The 20323-nt window shown below is 39.9% G+C and overlaps 1 protein-coding gene across 2 annotated transcripts in view; it reads right to left on the bottom strand.

The window, feature by feature from the left end:
• Positions 1 to 19092, bottom strand: part of wbp4 (WW domain binding protein 4) — a 56427-nt gene extending 37335 nt beyond the window's left edge. For both annotated transcript variants that reach the window (XM_073046027.1, XM_073046028.1), the window contains exons 1-4: positions 18963 to 19092; positions 5212 to 5284; positions 1902 to 1964; positions 1688 to 1814 (exon numbers count right to left, since the gene is read on the bottom strand). In XM_073046027.1, coding sequence (XP_072902128.1) covers positions 1688 to 1814; positions 1902 to 1964; positions 5212 to 5284; positions 18963 to 18964 — 265 coding nt within the window. In that variant the 5' untranslated portion in view covers positions 18965 to 19092. The remainder of the gene's footprint in view (positions 1 to 1687; positions 1815 to 1901; positions 1965 to 5211; positions 5285 to 18962) is intronic.
• Between the last annotated feature and the right edge of the window lie 1231 nt (positions 19093 to 20323).

The following is a 20323-nucleotide window of genomic DNA, read 5'->3' as shown; positions in this document are numbered from 1 at the left end:
ACCACTAACTGTTCTGGCACTCTGGATCCCATCTCCCCTGTAACTCTAGTTTAAACCCCACTGTACAGCATTAACAAACCATAAGACCCTAAGACATAGAAACAGAGGTAGGCCATTTGGCTCTTTATATCCTCTGTATTCATAATCCCACTTAACTTATCTTGGCACTGCAAGTAATCATAAAAATACGACACTCTCATCACTGACATATGTAGTGAAAAACTGGAACCCCAGCACTAATCCTTGCCCATAATCCACAGACTCCAAATCTGAGAAAGGTCCCTCCATTCTCACTCTTTGTCTTCTGTCAAACAACCATTTGTTTTAAATGGCTGTCACCATAACGCCCTATTACTTGTACTCAAACCTGATTGACCAACCTCTTATGTGGGACCTTACTCAATGTCTTCCTTAAATCCAAATGTACACGTTTACAAGCTCCCCCTTATCTAATAAAATGGGTTTTATTTTCATTAAACTATGCAAACACTTTCAATCCCCACACACTTTTCAGGGTGGTGCTGTTATATCCTGCATTATTAGTTTAATACTTTTCCCATCACTGTTATCAAGCTAACAGCTTGCTGGCTCCCTATTTCCTTTATCCCTCCTTCCTTGAACAATGTAGTCACACTTACTATTCCAAAGAACAGTTCCAGGATATATCAAGTTTTAGAAAATGATAAGAGGTTCATCCATCTCTAAAGCCACTGCTGAGATGTACATCATTAGGTCCTTAGAATTTGTTGGTTTTCACTCAAACCAACTTTTCCAGCATTATTTTTAACCTTAGTTCCTCATCCTCTTTGTATCTTAGATTACATCTAAGACAACAAACAGCACTGAATTGCAATAAAGCTGTGGAAGACACCAATTACTGAAAGGAGTATACTAAAGAATAGTCACAGAGAAGTGAAGAATGCTGCTCAAAGAACCAAACATTGTGTACTAAGGAGCCATAAGCACTCAACTATATTCATAGAAATTACAATTCTAAAACAGAACTAGCTGCAAACAATCTAAATTAAGCAAAGAGGTCTGCTAATCCAAGTTTAATTGAGGGGGCTACCCTTTTATAATTAGGTGGATTGACCTTTAAAAATCTATTTGGTCCAACTAAATTTGTCCTTCATGCCAAATTGATCCTTGTGAAGTGTATTAAATGGCTTAGCTGTAAGCTAATTGTTGTTTGACATGACCACATTCTAATCCATAAAATTAAGTTTCTAAATGGCAAAGATATTCTAAAACTGAGTTGATAGGAGGGAATTAACAGTAATTAGGTTAAAATGTTCATTACTTCAATATAAAGCGATGGTTTTCTTTCATATCAAGAAGTTTTCAATGAGACTGCACAAAGCTCTTTCTATTTGCTGTTTTATAATGTAAAATGTGACCTCTGAACAATTAAACTTCCCAAGTAAGACAAGGTGGTTAAATTGATTAAAGAGCTCCTAGCTAAATTCAAAACAGTAAACAATGTTAAGTCTATTTTATTAAATGCTAATCTTCTAACCTTTCCTTTAATGACTAATCATTACCAATTGAAAAAGATCTAAACAATTTTTCATCTACCATCTTTCTCAGGATTCCTGTGAGAAGATCCATTTTTCGTTAATCACCAATTAAAAATGGTCCAAAATCACATACAACTCAGTCTTCAAAATACACCAACATGTAAAACTACCTGAAGTATTTACTCCTAGCCGCTTCAGATCTTCCTGATAAGCTTTCATGGCTGCATTCTCCATCTCAGCAAATTCCTTTGCCTTTTTCTCCTCTTCCTTTGCTTTATCCAAACTTTTCTTTTTAATCTGCAATACAGTAGAAAACAGGAATAGGACAAGTATGTGCACATAGCCAACAACAAAAAAAATGGAAACTGGAAAAAAAAGAGATACCTCGCTAATTTTTCTTGCCACATTTTCTTGATGATTCTTTCCCCTTTCATGAAATTCCACACTCTGTAGGAAACAGTTGAGAAAAATAATGTAGTCTACGTATTATACAGCTTAAAGCTTCAAGAATTAAACTTTACAGCTTGATTCCAATCACATCATACCTGATGAGTCTGAAGACATAACTGATTTGACTGATCATATTTGTAAAGAAGCAGCTAAAATACATCAACCTGATTGACAGGATTTATTTTGTTTGATTCATTTAACTGAGAGAAGCTAGGGTTACTCAATATTATGAGTCATATTATTTATCCTGATATGCCTCTTCGTAATTTTTACTTGCATAAGGGCGATCAATACAGTAGTTCAAACTCAAGCAAGTGTGCCTTCTAATCTACCTAACAATAACATAATTCTATGAATACCCTTTGATATTTCAATAATTTAGGTAGGTTTTTGATTATTTTATACTTAATGTAGATATCAAGTTTTTCTGTCTTTGAATTTTCAGATATAATGATTTTGTGTGATTTACAATCTAAGGGGGCAATATCGGATTGGACTGTATAATAGTCATTTTGTTTGCAGGTTACCTTTTTATGCCTGCATCTATTTTATAACTGTATAATTACCTACATACATGTAATCGCTCAGTATGTTTCCTAATAGTCATAGTATATATATGCAGTTGTTCAGTGTACCCCTTAAGTGTTTTTTTCCCACTTTTTGGAAGTTTATTAGGTGTCAAGTTATTCAAATAGGGGTTTTCTGATTGGTTAACTCTTATCTACAAATTCAAATGAAATGTCTCTTATCCATGGTATAAGGGCATGTTGGACCACCATCTTTGCTTCTTTTCCTTCCCCTACTAGACTCCCACTACTGTCCATTTCCAGAGCTATTATGTCTCTTTGACTTCTGAAAGAACCTTTCACCAAGAAACATCAGAATCCAACATAGTCAATACAAACAGTGTGACTGTAAGTGTACAGAGCATCACTTTTAAAATACCAGATGAAATTATGTTCCTAAAAATATTATCTTTAAAACCAAATCCTTTCCAAACATAGTGTGATAACACTACATTATAAAGAATGATCAAATGCCAATTAAAATTTAAAAGGAAAATGTAAAACTGAAATACATATTAAACACAATCAATTGGTTGGCGCCTTTAATCAGTTTGAAATCAAGTAGGTTCTATAATAGAAAAGGGATCTGTTACAGCAGATCACTATATCAAAGGTGTAGATCTGTGGTGATATCATTGTATAAAAACAAAACAGCCATTGAGTCCATGCTGATCGTCAAGTACCTATTTACATTAACCTTATACAGAACTCAGTTTTATTCTCCTTATATTCCCATAACTCCGCTCAGAATATACTTCTTGCCCATAGCTAAATACCCAAACAACTCAGATCTCTGGGATGAGGGGGGGGAAACAGGAATGGCTGGAGAAAACCCATGTGGTCACAACTGGAAAAAACTCAAAGTTAGACCCACTAGTTATACATATTTTCTGTTTTATTAACAAAGTCTGTCTTAAGAAGTTTCTGAATTTTCACAGTAAATGGTCTTTTAAAATATTATAACATCCTGAGGGCAGGGATGACCATACTTCCTTGCTGCTAGGTAAAAAGTCGGTAGAGACAGGCTATCTTCACTGTCAGTCAAATACTGCCTGGATATCAAGAGCAACAACCCCTGGAATCCAGTTCTTTAGGCTGTGTGGAACAAGCTTAAAATAAGATCTACTAGCCTTAATGGAAGCAAAGTACCAACCAAAAGTAGATTACTGATGTCCAAGTGCTGTTAGTACTGTCACAATAACATTTTACTCATAACTGTTTGAACAACTGGGCAGTGACTGGCTAGACTGACAGATCCTGCCTTTTTCTAGTCAGGTGGATGTCACTGCAGTTACATTGGAATGTACCTATTCTAGTTAACAGATCCGTTCACTATATTTGAAATCCATAGCTTCTGTTGAATCTAATGCATTAAGCTATTTCCTGATATCACAAAGCCAGCATGGGCCTTCACAGAAACAGTGATGAAGAGTCTGGTTCAGCTCAGATGAATTGTGCCAGGCCATTGTTTAAAGCACTCTTTTAAGTTCTGTCAATCATCAGATGATATGACCTTGTAGAGGTCACTGAGCTGTGTATGTCTTTATTTTGTAATGTTACTGTGACACTAATTTCCTTTGGGATCAATAAAGTATCTCTCTATCCATCTTGTTCAGTGCCTGAACTGATGTCAGGTGGTTCATCCTATTTTAAACTTCCTGTAAATTTTAATACGTCATTTCCACTATGCCGAGGCCTGGTGCCTTGTATACGTCAGACTAATCAAGGACTGTAAATTTAGTGAAAGTCATCACAATGTTATTGAACCAAATCTATTACAATTCAATAGTTTCAGATTCATTTATCACATGCACATTGAAACAGTCTAAAATGTTGATTGTATTAACAACCAACACAGCCTCCAAGTGTCACCACACATTCCAATGCCAATATAACAGGCCTACAATGTTCAGAACAACACAAGCCAAAATAGTAACAGCAAAACAAGCCCACCTCCTCCCTCCCATGCACACATCCATTCACACAAATATAGGCCACTTCTGGGCCTCAATCAGACTCGGATATCAAACTCCAATTTCCCCAGTGGACATGCAGACCTGCAGACCCAAGGCTTCGGTCATCAGTCCTCATCCTCCGGACTCCCCAATTTCGGTTTTTGTCTTTCGTTCTTCGGTATCAACTCCAGGACTTGCCAATGACAGGACACCAAACTCTAGGCCTCAAACTCTGGACTCGACAACTTAAGGGATTGCTGATTCTCGTGCCTTTAGCCCACAAAGACCTCCAATCGTAGGTTCCGCTGACCCAGAGGGATTCACTAACCTGAAGGGCAACCAACCCTAATCCTTGTTGGTTTTCATCCACAGCCTTACTGGCCTGACATCCGTACATGGAGATCACTGGCCTTTGACAGTAGAGCGTGGAGCAGACCCTAGACCAGCCTGACCTCTAACTCAATCATATCCCTGTCCCTAAAACCTAACCTGACCACTAACTCTCCTCTGTCCTCAAAACCATCCTGATGAACCTAACAAACAAGTTTCATGGAAGAAGTGCAACCTTCAAACTCTAGTTAAATAGGATGCTGAAAATTATGTAGAAAACATATCCTATTAATAATAAAAAATTATGCTGTAACAATATGGTGGGTTGGGTTCGACAGCAGCTAAAACAAATCTACACAGTCAAAATGAGTCAAACAGCAAAATTCAACATACAGGCTTATTATCTGCTATCCAACATTTGCAGTACTCGCAGAACTTCTTTGGTTGGGACTTCCAGTAATCCGCCCTGTAGAATTAAAAGACATGTTAGAATACTGCTTTCCAACATCAAAAGGCCTATTGGTTCCTTGTGTACAATTCAAACATTGCAATAATATAATTCATTTGGTTTCACTCATTATGAAGTATCAAGGTGACCTGATAGAGGTGTACAAGATGATGAGAGCCATTGATTATGTGGATAGTCAGAGGCTTTTTCCCAGGGTAAAAATGGCTAACGTGAAAAGGCATAGTCTTAAGGTGTAGTAGGTACAGAGGAGATGTCAGGGGTAAGTGTTTTTTCATGCAGAGAGTGGTGAGTGCATGGAATGGACTGCAGGCAACAGTGGTGGAGGCGGATATGATAGGGTCTTTTAAGAGACTCCTGGATAGGTACATGGAGCTTAGAAAAATAAGAGGGCTATGGGTAACCCTGGGTAATTTCTAAAGCAAGTACATGTTTGGCACAGCACTATGGGCCGAAGGGCCTGTACTGCACTGTAGGTTTTCTGTTTCTATCAAGAAGGTGGATTAAGCAACATCATGACACAGAATGAATACCTGATGAAAACTCCCATAATAAAACAAGACAAACTCTCACCAATTGATTTGCTAATGGTTGTTATAGAATAAAATACACCAATATCAAAACAATAAAGTATATAAAGTTTATCTAAGGCATAGGTTGTACTTCAGTTAAAAGGAGAGACTGAATCATCTAGGTCTGAGTGGAGGAAGCTAAGAGGTGACCATATGAGGGTGATAGGGTGGATCATGGTGGGGCATCTAAGACAAGGAGCAAAGGTTGAAGGTCAAATAGAGGGAAACTTCCCCTCCATCTAACAAAGTGTATGGAGTCTCTTCGCATTATATCTGGAACCATTAGCTTAATACATCAGACAAAATGAAGGTATTAGGGGAATTACTATTAAAGGGACAGAGCATAAATTGGCCTGTTACGCAGATGACATTTTCATCTATCTAGGGCAACCAACATACTCTTAACCTAAATTGATGCATTCTTTGGAACAATATGGTCAATTATCAGGATACAAGATCAACATAGATAAAACCCAATTACTTTCATATAACTATAGCCCACCAAGAGAAATTGAAAGTAGATATCCCTGGGCATGGCAAACAGAGTCTTTCAAATATTTATTTGGTCATCATTATGCCAAAAGATTTGGCAAAATTATCAGAATGCAATTATTAGCCTATATATTAAAAAAAATAAGGAAGATATAACAAGATGGAACCCAATTCCTTTTTTTAGTCTCAGTTCAAGGATTGAATCTATTAAAATGAATATACCGCACAGACTATTATATCTCTTTCAGACCCTACCAATAGAGATTAATCAAAATCAATTCAATGAATGGAACAAATGTTATCAAGATATATTTGGCAAGGTAAAAGACCTAGAGCTCATCTCAAGACTTTGCAATTAGTCAAGGAAAAGGGGGGGGGGGGGCTACCTTCTCTTAGAGATTATTATTTTGCAGCACAGTTGAGAGCTGTGATATGTTGGTGCAACCCATCATATGACGCTCAATGGAAAAACATTGAGGAGCGGGTACTTCCCATCCCCATACAAGCAGAAATGGAGGGAGTTTGGATGGAAAAACTTAAGATATTTTATTACACCCATTATAATAAATGGGTATATCAGAAATCCCATTATAATAGTAACCTCCCTGTTTGCTGAAGAAATTGTGGAAATCAAAATGCAAACCATTATCATATTTTCTGGGAATGCCCTGTTATCAAAGACTATTGGAGTGGGATACACAATGCCCTACAAGACATCCTTAAATGTGAAATACCCTTAGAAAGTAAGACCATGTATTTTGGGTATATACCTCAAGAATGGTTGCAAAGAGATAAATATTTAATGAATATACTGTTGGTGGCTGGTAAAAAGACTCTTACTAGGAAATGGTTATCACAGGAGAGCCCAACTTTAAATGCATGGATGGAAATTACAATGGACATTTACAAAATAGAGAAGATAACAGTATCTATTAATTATACATTGGAACAATTTGATTCATACTGGGAAGACGGGTGTAATAAGAACTACATAACACCTCACAGGCCTGATTTTATCCTCACAAATCAAGGAATATGTTGCAAAAAAAAAATCACTCCCTACTTGTACACAGTGTTCTCCTTTTGCTTGTTCTTTCTTTCCTTTCTTTTCTATAAGTGTATACCTCAGATAAATATTACATGGAGATTTGTGGCATATATGACTATATGATATAAATGTACAATATCTGAAATACATCTTATGGAAATGTTTGATGATGAACTTCAATAAAAAATAAATTACAAAAAAAGATAAATTAGTTTCAAAGGTGGAACATGATTAAATTCATAGAGCAAGACTCAGTGAGTACTCAGCAATGTCTACAGACAGGATGCTGTCAAAGTATTGGTTGAAATAGAGATGATTTTGGCAATTAAAATGATAGGTAGAATATACCAGAAAGTCTACCTGTGCTTAGTAGAATGGTTTGATCTCACAGACCAAATAGCTTTTATCCAAAATTGCCAAGAAAAGCTAGTCAAGGAGGGAAATTTGGATAAATGGCTCTCAATCCCATTACCTACATCATCTATACGCTTTGAAATAAATTTGCCGAATTAGTCATCACTCCTGCCAATTTGTCACCTGTTCAGACAATTTTATACCAGGTCAGTACATTAATCTCAAACCCAGGAGTTGCAGCTTGAGTTGAAAGCCTCTTATGAGGAACTTTATTAAATTACTTTTGAGACACCAGACAAATAAAATCAGACATTCCCCCATCCTCTGTCAGTCGCCTTGAAAATTTTTCAATCCACTTTATCTGCCTTTACCAAATCCAAGCCTGTCTCAGATCAGTAGAAATAATTCTTTGTAGATAAATTGTATGATCTAGCAATTTTTCAAGACATCCCTCTACCTTCCTCTTCTTAAATCAGAGAATGTGATATTAAATTTTCTAACCTCATGCAGTGCTTTCCATGCCTTCTAAAGTCAAAACAATGGCACAGAGGATGCCTCCTGACCCACTGAGTTCCTTCTGCGTTTTGTATGTTGCTAACATATTTAAAGCACTTACTCCCAAGTGTGTCAATCATGATAAACAGTCACATACACTCATATTTCCAGAAATATTCTGCAAACATTTCCCCCATGAATGACTTTCAAAATGTGGAGTCAAGATAAATCTTAACTGGATAAGAAACTGGCTGCTGGTTATAAAACAAGAGATGTAAAAGTTTGAGAAGGTCAAGCTTCACAGACTATTCCATTAATGAGACAGCCTGTGACAGTCCATGACAAAACCAGGATAAAATGAACCAATAATGTGACAGGCAGCAGAAAGCATTCACACTAGTAAATGGACAGTGAACAAAAGGAATTTCAGTTACTTTCCCTTGACCACATCACCAGCACTGCTGAAATATCTGCCAAGATCTAAGGGGTCACCACTGACCAGGAACTAATCTGTGTCTGTCAAATCAATAGATTCCAATAGTACATAGCCAAAAAGAAAAATGCCTTAAAAGTCTTGTAGATTATCTGCAAGGCATAATTCAGGAAGTTAATGTATTCAGTTAGATGTTTCCAGCTGCATTAAGTTCCTGATGTATTCAGTTGAATATTGAAAGTCGTAACCTTATTCAACCTTTCTCTGTAACTCAGTTTCTCAAGTCCCGGCAACATCCTTGTAAACCTTCTCTGCAGTCTTTCAACCTTATTAATATCCTTCCTGTAATTCGGTGACCAAAACTGCACATAATACTCCAAATTCAGCCTCCCCAATGCCTTATACAACCTCACCATAACATTCCAACTCTTATACTCAGTACTTTGATTTATAAAGGCCAAGTGTACCAAAAGCTCTCTTTACTACCCTATCTACCTGTGACACCACTTTTAGGGAATTTTGTATCTGTATTCCCAGATCCCTCTGTTCTACTGCACTCCTCAGTGCCCTACCATTTATCTTGTATGTTCTACCTTGGTTTTTCCTTCCAAAGTGCAATACCTCACACTTGTAATATGCTTCAATACCTTGAAACATCATCTGTAATAATAGACTCCAACACTTTCCCAACCAATGAAGTAATGGCCAACTGGCCTATAATGTCCTTTCTTTTGCCTTCCTCCCTTCTTAGAGAGTGGAGTGACATTTTCAATCTTCCAGTCCTCTGGGACCATGCCAGGATCAATTGATTCTTGAAAAATCATGGCCAGTGCATTCATTATCACTTCAGCAACCTCTCTCAGGACTCTGGGATGCAGTCAATCTGGCTCAGGTGACTTATCCATCTTAAAACCTTTAATTATGCCTAGCACTTCTTCCTCTGTGATAGCGATGGCACTCACTCCTGCTCCCTGACACTCACAGACCTCTGGCACACTGCTAGTGTCTTCCACAGTGAAGACTGATGCAAAGTGTCCATTAAGTTCATCTGCCATTTCTTTGCCCCCCATTACAACCTCACCAGTGGTCCAATATCAACTCTTAACTCTCTTTTACTCTATATAACTAAAAAAACTTTTGTAGGTAGTGCTGAGGAAGCAACACGATTGCAGCAGGACTTAAGACAAATTGGAAGAATGGGCAAAAAAGTGGCAGATGGAATACAGTCACAAATACGAGTAAATCTGCAGATGCTGGAAATTCAAGCAACACACACAAAATGCTGGTGGAACGCAGCAAGCCAGACAGCATCTATAGGAAGAAGCATTGTCAACGTTTCAGGCCGAGACCCTTTGTCAGGACTAACTGAAAGAAGAGGTAGTAAGAGATTTGAAAGGGGAGGGGGAGATCCGAAATGATCGGAGAAGACAGGAGGGGGAGGGATGAAGCTAAGAGCTGGAAAGTTGATTGGCAAAAGGGATACAAGTCTAGAGAAGGGAGAGGATCATGGGATGGGAGGCCTAGGGAGAAAGAAAGGGGGAGGGGAGCACCAGAGGAAGATGGAGAGCAGGCAAGGAGTGATTGTGAGAGGGACAGAGAGAGGAAAAAAAGGGGAAAATAAGAAATAAATAAGGGATGGGGTGAGAAGGGAAGGAGGCCATTAACAGAAGTTACAGAAATCAATGTTCATGCCATCAGGTTGGAGGCTACCAACCTTTTGTGTGTTTCGTTAGATGGGGTACCATCAGCATTTCATGTGTGTTAGATGGAATACAGTGTTGGGAAATGTATGATAATGCATTTTGGTAAAAGGAACCTTAGTGCGGCTTATTATCTAAATAGGGAGAAGGTTCAAACATGAGGTGCAGAGAGACTTAGGAGTCCTTGTACAAGACTTCCAGAAGGTTAATTTACAAGTTGAGTCTATGGTAAAGAAGGCAAATGCAATGTTGTCATTTATTTCAAGGGGAATAGAATATAAAAGCAAGGAGCTAATGCTGAGCCTTTATAAGACACTAGTCAGGCCATACTTGGTGTATTGTCAACATCTTTGGGCCCTATATCTCAGAAAGGATGTATTGTCATTGGAGAGAGTCCAGAGGAGGTTCACAAGGATGATTCCAGGAATGACAGTGTTAACATATGAGGAGTGTTTGGCAGCTTTGGAGCTGGATTCATTGGAATTTAGAAGAATGTGGGGGTGGGGGGATCTCATTGAAACCTACTGAATGTTGAAAGGGCTAGATAGGATGGATGAGGAGAGGATGATTCCTATGGTGAAGGTATCCAGAACTAGAGAGCACAGCCTCAAAATTGAGGGGCAACCCTTTAGAACAGAGGTAAAGAGGAATTTTTTAGCCAGAGTGTGGTAAATCTATGGAATGCTCTGCCACAGAGTGCGGTGGAGGCCAAGTTTGTCTGTAAGGCGGGAGTTGACCGTTTCCGTTTCCAGGGCACCAAATGGTATGGCGAAAAGGCAGATATATGGGGTTAAGAGGTATCCAGGATCAGCCATGATGGAATGGCAAAGCAGACTCGACGGGCTGAATGGCCTAATTCTGCTCCTATGTTTTATGATCTAAACCCAGATTATGCATCTGAAACAAGATAGCACAATCCAAATTTTAAAAAAAGATAGCTGCATTAATTTATTAACATTATAATTCACAAACTCAAACTTTAAAATCAATGATGGGGAGAGCATGAAGTCATCTTTCCCCTTAGTTTAACAGTCCAAAATGTACAGATATTCAAAAATTCTCTATAGGGCATAAACATTCCCACTGAAATACAAGTAGAGAGTGTCAAAGCACAGATCAAAAGGACATCCATTTCAAAATATCATTAAATGAGGGAGCAGAGGCACGTCCATAGTAAATCATGATCTGTGTAGTTTATGAAAGCACAGAAATATTGAATTTTTGTTTTCTTGTTCAGCCAGGATCACTCCAAATACTAGAGAACTGGGATGCAGAATTACCTGGGAGGACACGATGACTTAGCTTTCCAAGTGTTGAGAGCAATCTCTCCACAATTACAAGACTACAAATAACTGGCTCCAAGCTTCCAACAATTAACATATCGTCACCTCCAAAAGAACCTTGTGTATTTTCACTTCCTGCTAGAATCTGGAACATTCAATATTTTATCAAGCAGGAATTGACTTTTCAGCAAATTACAAACTGCTGGAGAAACCTCAGGCAGCATTCAGGCAAAAACATAGTCAACGTTTCCGATTGAGACCCTGCATCAGGACTAGGATTTGAACCTTCACCGGACATGCAAGAATTCTCTAAAAACATGGCACAGCAAAACAATTCACCAGGGCATTTGATTTCAAAATTCCTACAAGTTAAAAATCTCAGCCTTGTTTCTCCTACTTCTAACATTCTCTATAGCCTCATATTCTTCTGAGACATCAAATTACATTTAAATTTGCTCCAACACATGAAACCATTCATCTTGCTAAACCAGCAATCCCTAGTTCCTAAATTTCCTCTTTCCACTGAGATGCTCCTGAAATATTGGTTCTCTTTACTTGCAAATTCTGTAAAACAGTGCTCCTGTCAAACTCATTATGTTCTAAAGAAATGTAGTTGCTAAATGGTTAGGATAGCATATATAGAGGAAGAGTAAAGCCATTCAGCCTTATGCAGACTGATCTATTCAATGAGATCTTCGCTGATCTATCTCAACAAGACTTTACTGCACTAACGCCACATCCCTTTATTTCCTTAACATATTTTTAAAAATTAATCTTTCAAGTATGTACTCACCACCACACTCCAGATGCAGAATTTTTTAATTCTGTTCTGAAGAGCATATCCTTTATTTTGAAAATCATGATTCATAGTTCTATACAACACAGCCACTGGAAATACCGAATCTTCATGGGCTCTGTTATGATCCCAGCCCCCTCCTTTGTGAGAATCGCAAGAGCCCTAGTGAAGGGGGGGTCAATGACCCAAGAGAAGAGAGAGATACGTGCGGTGTCCCTCGTTTCATGGCGAGGCAAAAGCTGGCGACTGTGGTCATTGTCTCGTGGAGACACCTTTGTGAATTGGGAACTGTACTATGTGTATACCCTCAGGGCAACGTGGGTGGAGAGATGGAGAGAGATTGCATCATCCCAACCTGATTGACATCTGAGACCCCGTGAGTTCAGATAAAAGAGGGGTTGTAAAGACGGCCCCCCAGACGCACCAGAAGACACGCTAGAAATCCTGTGACAGCGTTTAATAGCGACAGCCGGTGGGGGGGTTCGTGTGCGTCTTTTCCTTGCCTGGGATTGGCGACCTCACCACAAAAGAACGGCTTTAGCTACAGGAGAGGCCACAAGTGAACGGCCACCCCCCAACGAGACTCCGACGGATCGAACTCATAAAGGTTGGAAAAAACCCGCCGGGTAACTGTTTCATTCAATCTCTATCTCTCTCTCTCTCCAACAAAAGTGCACCACCGCGACACCCCAAAAGACGGCAGCTGGTGGAAATGCAGTGAACGCAAGAGACTTCTAGATATACAGCGGACAATATATACCTTACCCCTAGACAACAACAGAGCTTATTTCTTATTATTACTATACCTGCGCTTTAGATTGAGTATTGACGACGTATGTAATCTGAATGTTTGTATTAACCTTACTTTTGTGCCCCTTTATAAATAAAAACGTTTTAAAATGGTACCATCAGACTTCAGCGGACCTCTCTATCTTTGCTGGTAAGTGATCCAGTTACGGGATACGCAACAGCTCTAAGATTTTGCACTTTTCAGTAAGATCACCTCCTACCCTTTCTAAAGAAAAATAAAGTGAAGGTCCAGAGATCTTAATCTGGCCTCATAGGAAGAACTGTCATCCCAGGATTCCATCTTGTGATAAATTATTGTGCTCCTAATCACCCCTTTTCAAGTAGGGAGACCCAAACTGTACACCACACTCTAGATACAGTCTCACTCAGGTCATACATAAATTCAGCAAGGTATCTTTGCTCTTATACAAACCCTCTTAGAATAAATGCAACATTCTATTTGCCTTCTTAACTGTTTACTGTACTAGCCCATTGACTTTAAGTGGTTCATGAAGAAGACACCCAGGTCCCTATGAACACCAACATTGGAAATCTGACACAAAAACAGAAAATGCTGTTAAACTCAGATCAAGCAGCAAATGTATACAGAGAAACAGTTAATGTTTCAGATCCCTAACTCCTTCATCAGAAGTGGAAAAGAAAGTTAAATGGAACTTACTTTCTCTTTCCCAGTTCTGACAAAGGATCCCACATCTGGATGGCAAACTATTTTTCTTTCCACAGCTGCTTCCTGACCTGCTCTGTTTTTATCTCCATAACCACCCTTATCAAAATGCTTCATTGTAGATCATCAGATCTTAAGGATTGATTCTTCAAGTGTGATTCTTGTCCCACTAATTACTCCGATGCTGTTTTCTTGATCATTGCTAATTCATTTCATTTTCTTTGCTGTATTTCTCCACTATTTTGAGAGGCTTTCTGTGTCTTGTTCTATGCTATTTCCTTATTGTCCTACCTCACATTAAAAAAGGAACATTATCTTCCTATGTATCTGCATAACTTTTCTGACCTGTTCTTGCACTTCAAAATTTCTCTCGTTACTTTCTTTTTCCTTATTAATATCTGTTGTCCTTTGATGAATTCCAGTATTATTTCCTGTCCTCAAGCTTACTGCTCTTTTTGATAACATTATAAGCTTTTTTTTCTTCGATCTAATAATACTTTAAACTTTAAATGTTCTGCTTGCTGCAACTGGATCATTTCCCCTGTTGGACTTCTGTTAAATTTGTTACACGCTGCATATGAATTGTTTAAAAGTAATAATTGCTTGCAGTCATATCATAAGATAGCACAGCAGAATTTGGCCATTTGGCCCATCGAGTCTGCTCCGCCATTTTTCCTCTCAGCCCCAATCTCCTGCCTTCTCCCTGTATCCCTTCATGCCCTAACCAATTATCTATCAACCTCTTATATTAAATACACATAAAGACAGCCTCCACAGCTACATGTGGCACAAATTGCACAGATTCACCACTCTCTGGCTAAAGAAATTCCTCCTAATCTCCATTGTAAAAGGACACCCCTCTATTCTGAGGCTGTCCCCTCTAGTCCCCTCCTCTCCACATTCACTGAAGGCCTATCACTATTTAAAAGGTTTCATTCGTCTGAATTCTAGTGAATACAGGCCCAGGGCCATCAAACAGTCTTCATATGACAAGCCACTGAAACCTGGAATGATTTTCATAAACCTCATTTGAACCCTCTCCAGTGTCAGCACATCGTTTCTAAGATGTGGGGCTCAAAACTGCTCACAATACTCCAAGTGAGGCTTCACCAGTGCATTATAAAGTTTGAACATTACATCCTTGCTTTTAAATTCCAGTCCTCTTGAAATGAATACTAACATCGCATTTGTCTTTCTCATCACACTCAACCTGCAAATTAACCTTCGGCAAATCCTGCACAAGGACTCCCAAGTCCCTTTGCACCTCAGTTTTTTGAATTTTCTCTCCATTTAGAAAATAGTCTATCCTTTTATTTCTTCTACCAAAGTGCATGACCATACTCTGGATTGGGGATTACCAAACGTTATGTGGTTTTTCTTGTGTGGTCTGTTTTGTCATGTGCTTTTTTGTGATATCAACGTTGTCTCATTTTTTAACTGCATTGCATTTGTGCTTTCTAAATGACAATAAACTGAATCTGAATCCTCTTCTCGACACTGTATTCCAACTGCCACTTCTTTCCCCATTCTCCTAATCTGTCTAAATCCTTCTGTAGCCTCTCTACTTCCACAAAACTACCAGCTCCTCCACCTATTTTTGTATCATCCACAAACTTTGCAACAAAGCCATCAATTCCATCAAAGTCCCTAACATATAACGTAAAAATAATCAGTCCCAACACAGGCCCCTGGGGAACACCACAAGTCACCGGCAGCCAACCAGAAAAGGCATGCTTCATTCCCACTTTTTGTCTCTTGCCAATCAGCCACTGCTTTATACATGATAGAATCTTTCCTGTAATACCATAGGCTCTTAACTTGTTAAGCAGCCTCTATGTGGCACCTTGTCAAAGGCCTTTTACAAATCCAAATGTACATTAACCAATTCTCTTTTGTCTATCCTGCTTGTTATTTCTTCAAAGAATTCCAACAGATTTGTCAGGCAAAATTATCTCTTGAAGAAACCATGCTGACTACAGCCTATTTTATCATGTGCCTCCAACTACCCTTAGACTTCATCCTAAACAATCGATTCTCCAACATGTACCCAAACACCAAAGTTAGACTAGCTGATCTATAATTTCCTTTCTTCTGCCTCTCTTCCTTCTTGAAGAGTGAAATTACATTTACAGATTTCCAGACTTCCAAAACTGTCCAGAATCCAGTGATTCTTGAAAGATCATTACTAATGCCTTCACAATCTCTTCAACCATCTCTTTCAGAACCCTGAGGTGTACAACACCAGGCCCAGGTTATTTATCTACATTCAGACCTTTCAGTTTTCTAAGAACTTCCTCCTGGTAATGGCAACTTCACACACTTCTGACCCCTGACACTCTGGAGCTTCCACAGTGAAGATTGATAGAAAATACTTATTTAGATTGCCTGTAATTTCTTTGTCCCCCATTACTACCTTTCCACTATTGTTTTCCAGCAGTCCGATATCCACTCTTGCCTCTCTTTTACACTTTATGTAACTGAAGAAACATTTGGTACCCTCTTTAATATTAGCTAGCTTATTTTCATATTCCATCTTTTCCTTCTTAAATGTCTTTTTTTAAGTTGCCTTCTGTTAGTTTTTAAAAAGCTTCCCAACCCTCTAACTTCCCACTAAGTTTTGCTCTATTATATGCCCTCTCTTTGGCTTTTATGGTGGCTTTGACTTCCCTTGTTAGCCATGGTTGTGTCAACTTACCTTTAGAATACTTCTTCCATTTTGGGATGTATACATCCTGAACCTTCAATATTGCTTCCAGAAATTTCCGTCATCACCCTGCCAGTGTTTTTTTTACCAATCAATTTTGGGCAACTCCCCTCTCATGCATCTGGAATTCCTTTTACTCCACTGTATTACTGATACATCTGACTTGAGCATCTCTCAAATTTCAGGGTGAATTCTATCATATGACCATTTTCCCCTAAGGGTTCTTTTACCTTAAGCTATCTAATCAATTTGGTTCATTGCACAACATCCAATCCAGAATAGCTGATCCCCTCAAGAGCTCAACCACGAACTACTCTAAAAAAAACCATCTCACAGGCATTCTAGAAATCACCCCTTTTGGAATCCAGCACTAATCTGATTTTCTCAATCTACCTGCATATTGAAGTTCCCCATGACTATTGCAACATTGCCCTTTTGACATGCGTTTTCTATTTCCATTGTAATTTGTAGCCCACATCCTCACTAGTGTTTGGGGAACTGTATACAACTCCCATTAGGGTCTTTTTACCCTTGCAGTTCCGTAGCCTCTGTCCACAACGATTCAACACCTTCAGGCCCTGTGTCACCTCTTTCTAATGATTTGATTTCATTCTTCCTGCCTGCCCTTTCAATACGTGTATGCTTGGACATTAAGCTCCCAGCTATAATCTTCTTTCAGCCATGATTCAGTGATGCCTACAATATCATACATGCCAATCTGTAACTGGTACAAGTCCACCTACCTTAGTCCATATACTTTGCGCATTCAAACATAACACCTTTAGTCCTGTATTGACCTTTTTTTAATTTTGTCTGCTTTTTATTTTGGAATTTTGCCTTATCATCAGCCTCTCCTTGCTAGGAGTCTCACTACAGACTGCCTTTGTTTGCAAACCAACTACCTGTACCTCATCCTCAATGCTATCACTCCAGTTTCCATCCCCATACCAAATCAGTTCAAACTCTCTCCCAAACAACTCTAACAAACCTGCCCACAAGGGCAGTGTGAAATTTAATGAAAGAAAAACAAGAGAAATTTTCATTTGGTCTCTGCAAAAGCAGCCTTATCAATGTCTGCCATAACTAATGCAAGTACTGATGGTTGCAGAAAAGGATGAGATAATATAATTTATCATGTACGGTCAGGCAAGACTTACCCTTCAGCTTGAAATTAAAACAAACACCCTGCTTTACTTCACATTCTCTGGAGAAGCAACTCAATTTCCGAAACATTGTTGAGTTTTAACAGTTGGTTGTCACATCAAAATTAAAACCAGGGAATGAAACCTATCTTTTAAAAATTAGGAATGACACATAACAAAAACAAAGATGTAAAACAGCTAGGTAGAGACTTCCTTTCTCTGTTTAAATTCAAGATTTGGCAGGTAATTTACCCAGCATAGATATAGCATGGGACACTGTAGGTAATTAGAACACAGTCAAAACCCAGGAAAGACTTCAATTTTCACGTGAAGTAGCTCAGATTGCCAGTTCATATTCTCATCAAAAACAATACACAGCACCAAACTCACTCTGGCACCTCAGATACAGGCCAGTCTTGAAACACAGTTTTGTTCATTATTAGGATAAGAGTGGAGGGGAGAATTGGGGGGAGGGATAAAGAGAAGAGGGAGAGAAGGGGTCAAGGGAAGCAGGGCAGAAAGGATGTCAGGGAAGGGGGAAACAGGAAGGGTGTAAGAGATGCCAGGGAAGAGGAGGAAAAAAGGAGGAAGGGGCAAGGGAGGAAAAAAGGAGGAAGGGGCAAGGGAGGAAAAAAGGAGGAAGGGGCAAGGGAGGAAAAAAGGAGGAAGGGGCAAGGGAGGAAAAAAGGAGGAAGGGGCAAGGGAGGAAAAAAGGAGGAAGGGGCAAGGGAGGAAAAATGGAGGAAGGGGCAAGGGAGGAAAAATGGAGGAAGGGGCAAGGGAGGAAAAATGGAGGAAGGGGCAAGGGAGGAAAAATGGAGGAAGGGGCAAGGGAGGAAGGGGCAAGGGAGGAAAAAGGGAGGAAGGGGCAAGGGAGGAAGGGGCAAGGGAGGAAAAAGGGAGGAAGGGGGCAAGGGAGGAAGAAGGGGGTGCAAGGGAGGAAGAGGGAGCGAAGGGTCGGCAGAGGTGAAGGCAGGAGGAGAGGTAAAGTCTCCAGGAGAGATAGAAATCCCGGAGTGGTGAGCGTAGGGTGAGGGAGCCGTGATGCGTGACTGACTCCCCACGCGGCCATCTGCCCGTTGCGCAGATTCCCCGGGCTACCTCAGGATGCAGCGGACCCTCTGGAGAGCCTGTGGTCCCGAGCTTCAGCCGGGCATGTTTCACCCCAAAGACCCCCTCACTTACATCGTTGCTGCGCAACCGGCCTTCAGTCCGGGAGCAGGACAGGGAACAAGTGGAGAGGCCGAGAAAGGCCGCGTCTGCAGCGCGCCGTCACCGAGCGCGTGCTCGCCCCGCGCGTTGCCGTCACCGAGCGCGAACCCGGCCAGCCCCTTGTCGTCACCTAATGCTGCCGCCTTCGCCTTGCCTCTCCTTCCCCGAATCGTACTGTAATATAATGATGAGGTCATGCAAGGGAAATATTGGAAATTGGACAACATATTACACCGTAGTTCTTTGAAGATACGAAATTGTCTCCGCTTTAGGACTCAGAGGCTGATACCGGCGGGTTGTTACCTACATTGGAGACCTGAGATCAGTGGCCTGCAGGAGGGTTGCTGTTGAGTGCAGTTGTTTGTCATTAATATGAACCGCTTGGGTTGTGGGTTTTCGCAAATAAAACAAAGATAACAACTTTTTTATTGAATTCCAAAAAAACTTAACACAAAGTGCGGTAAAAGTTCTTCAGGTAAATACGCCTTACGTCAGACCAGCCTCAAAATGAACCCCAACTCTGTGAGGTGGTGTAATAGCAGTTGAAGGTTACATAAGATTACAATTCGATCGAGAAGTGGTCTAAGGAATGACTAATGGAATTTGACTTTGGCAAGTGTGAGGTGTTGCATTTTGGTAAGTTAGACCAGGGCAGGACTTGCACAGTAAAAGGCAGGGCCTTTTGAGAGATTTTTGAACAGAGAAACCTCCAGTAACAGGTACATCGTCTGTAAAAATGGCGACATTGTTGGATGGGGTGATGAAGAAAACATTAGGCACACTGGTATTCATTGATCAGAATACTGCAACTGCACAAGTCTTTGGTGAGACCACACTTGGGGTATTCTGTTCTGACAGCCCAGCTATAGGAAAGATGCCATTAAGCTGGAAAAGCTGCAGTAAAGATTTACACAGATGTTATTGGGATTGAATTGTCGGAGTTAACAGGAGAGGCTGGATAAGCTGAAACTTCACTCCCTGGAGAGTAGGACAGGTGTAGATAAGGTAGCTGATCATTTTCTTTTTCCCAGAGTAGTTACGTACTGCCTATTATGGCACTGGTGTTCAGGGCAGCAATGGAGGTCCTCCATCTCTGGTGTGTTCAGGGCTTCCTTAATCATGTAGTAACTTCCTCTTGGTTTTCACTACTGTCAGTCACACAAGCCCCAGGTCAAGTCTCAGGAATACTGTCACACTCAGACGTGAAAGATTCTTCATTGTTATTTTCACAACAATTTTGTTTGACCAGTTAGAGTTGTTAGCCCTGAATTGAATCCCTGAACCTGGAGGACTAGTGGGCCACACTTAGTCTGGCATCTACCTTTGATCTGTTT

Source organism: Hemitrygon akajei, chromosome 5, assembly GCF_048418815.1.
Source record: "Hemitrygon akajei chromosome 5, sHemAka1.3, whole genome shotgun sequence".
NCBI classification, from domain to species: Eukaryota; Metazoa; Chordata; class Chondrichthyes; order Myliobatiformes; family Dasyatidae; genus Hemitrygon; species Hemitrygon akajei.
This window is presented reverse-complemented; position numbering and strand designations above follow the sequence as displayed.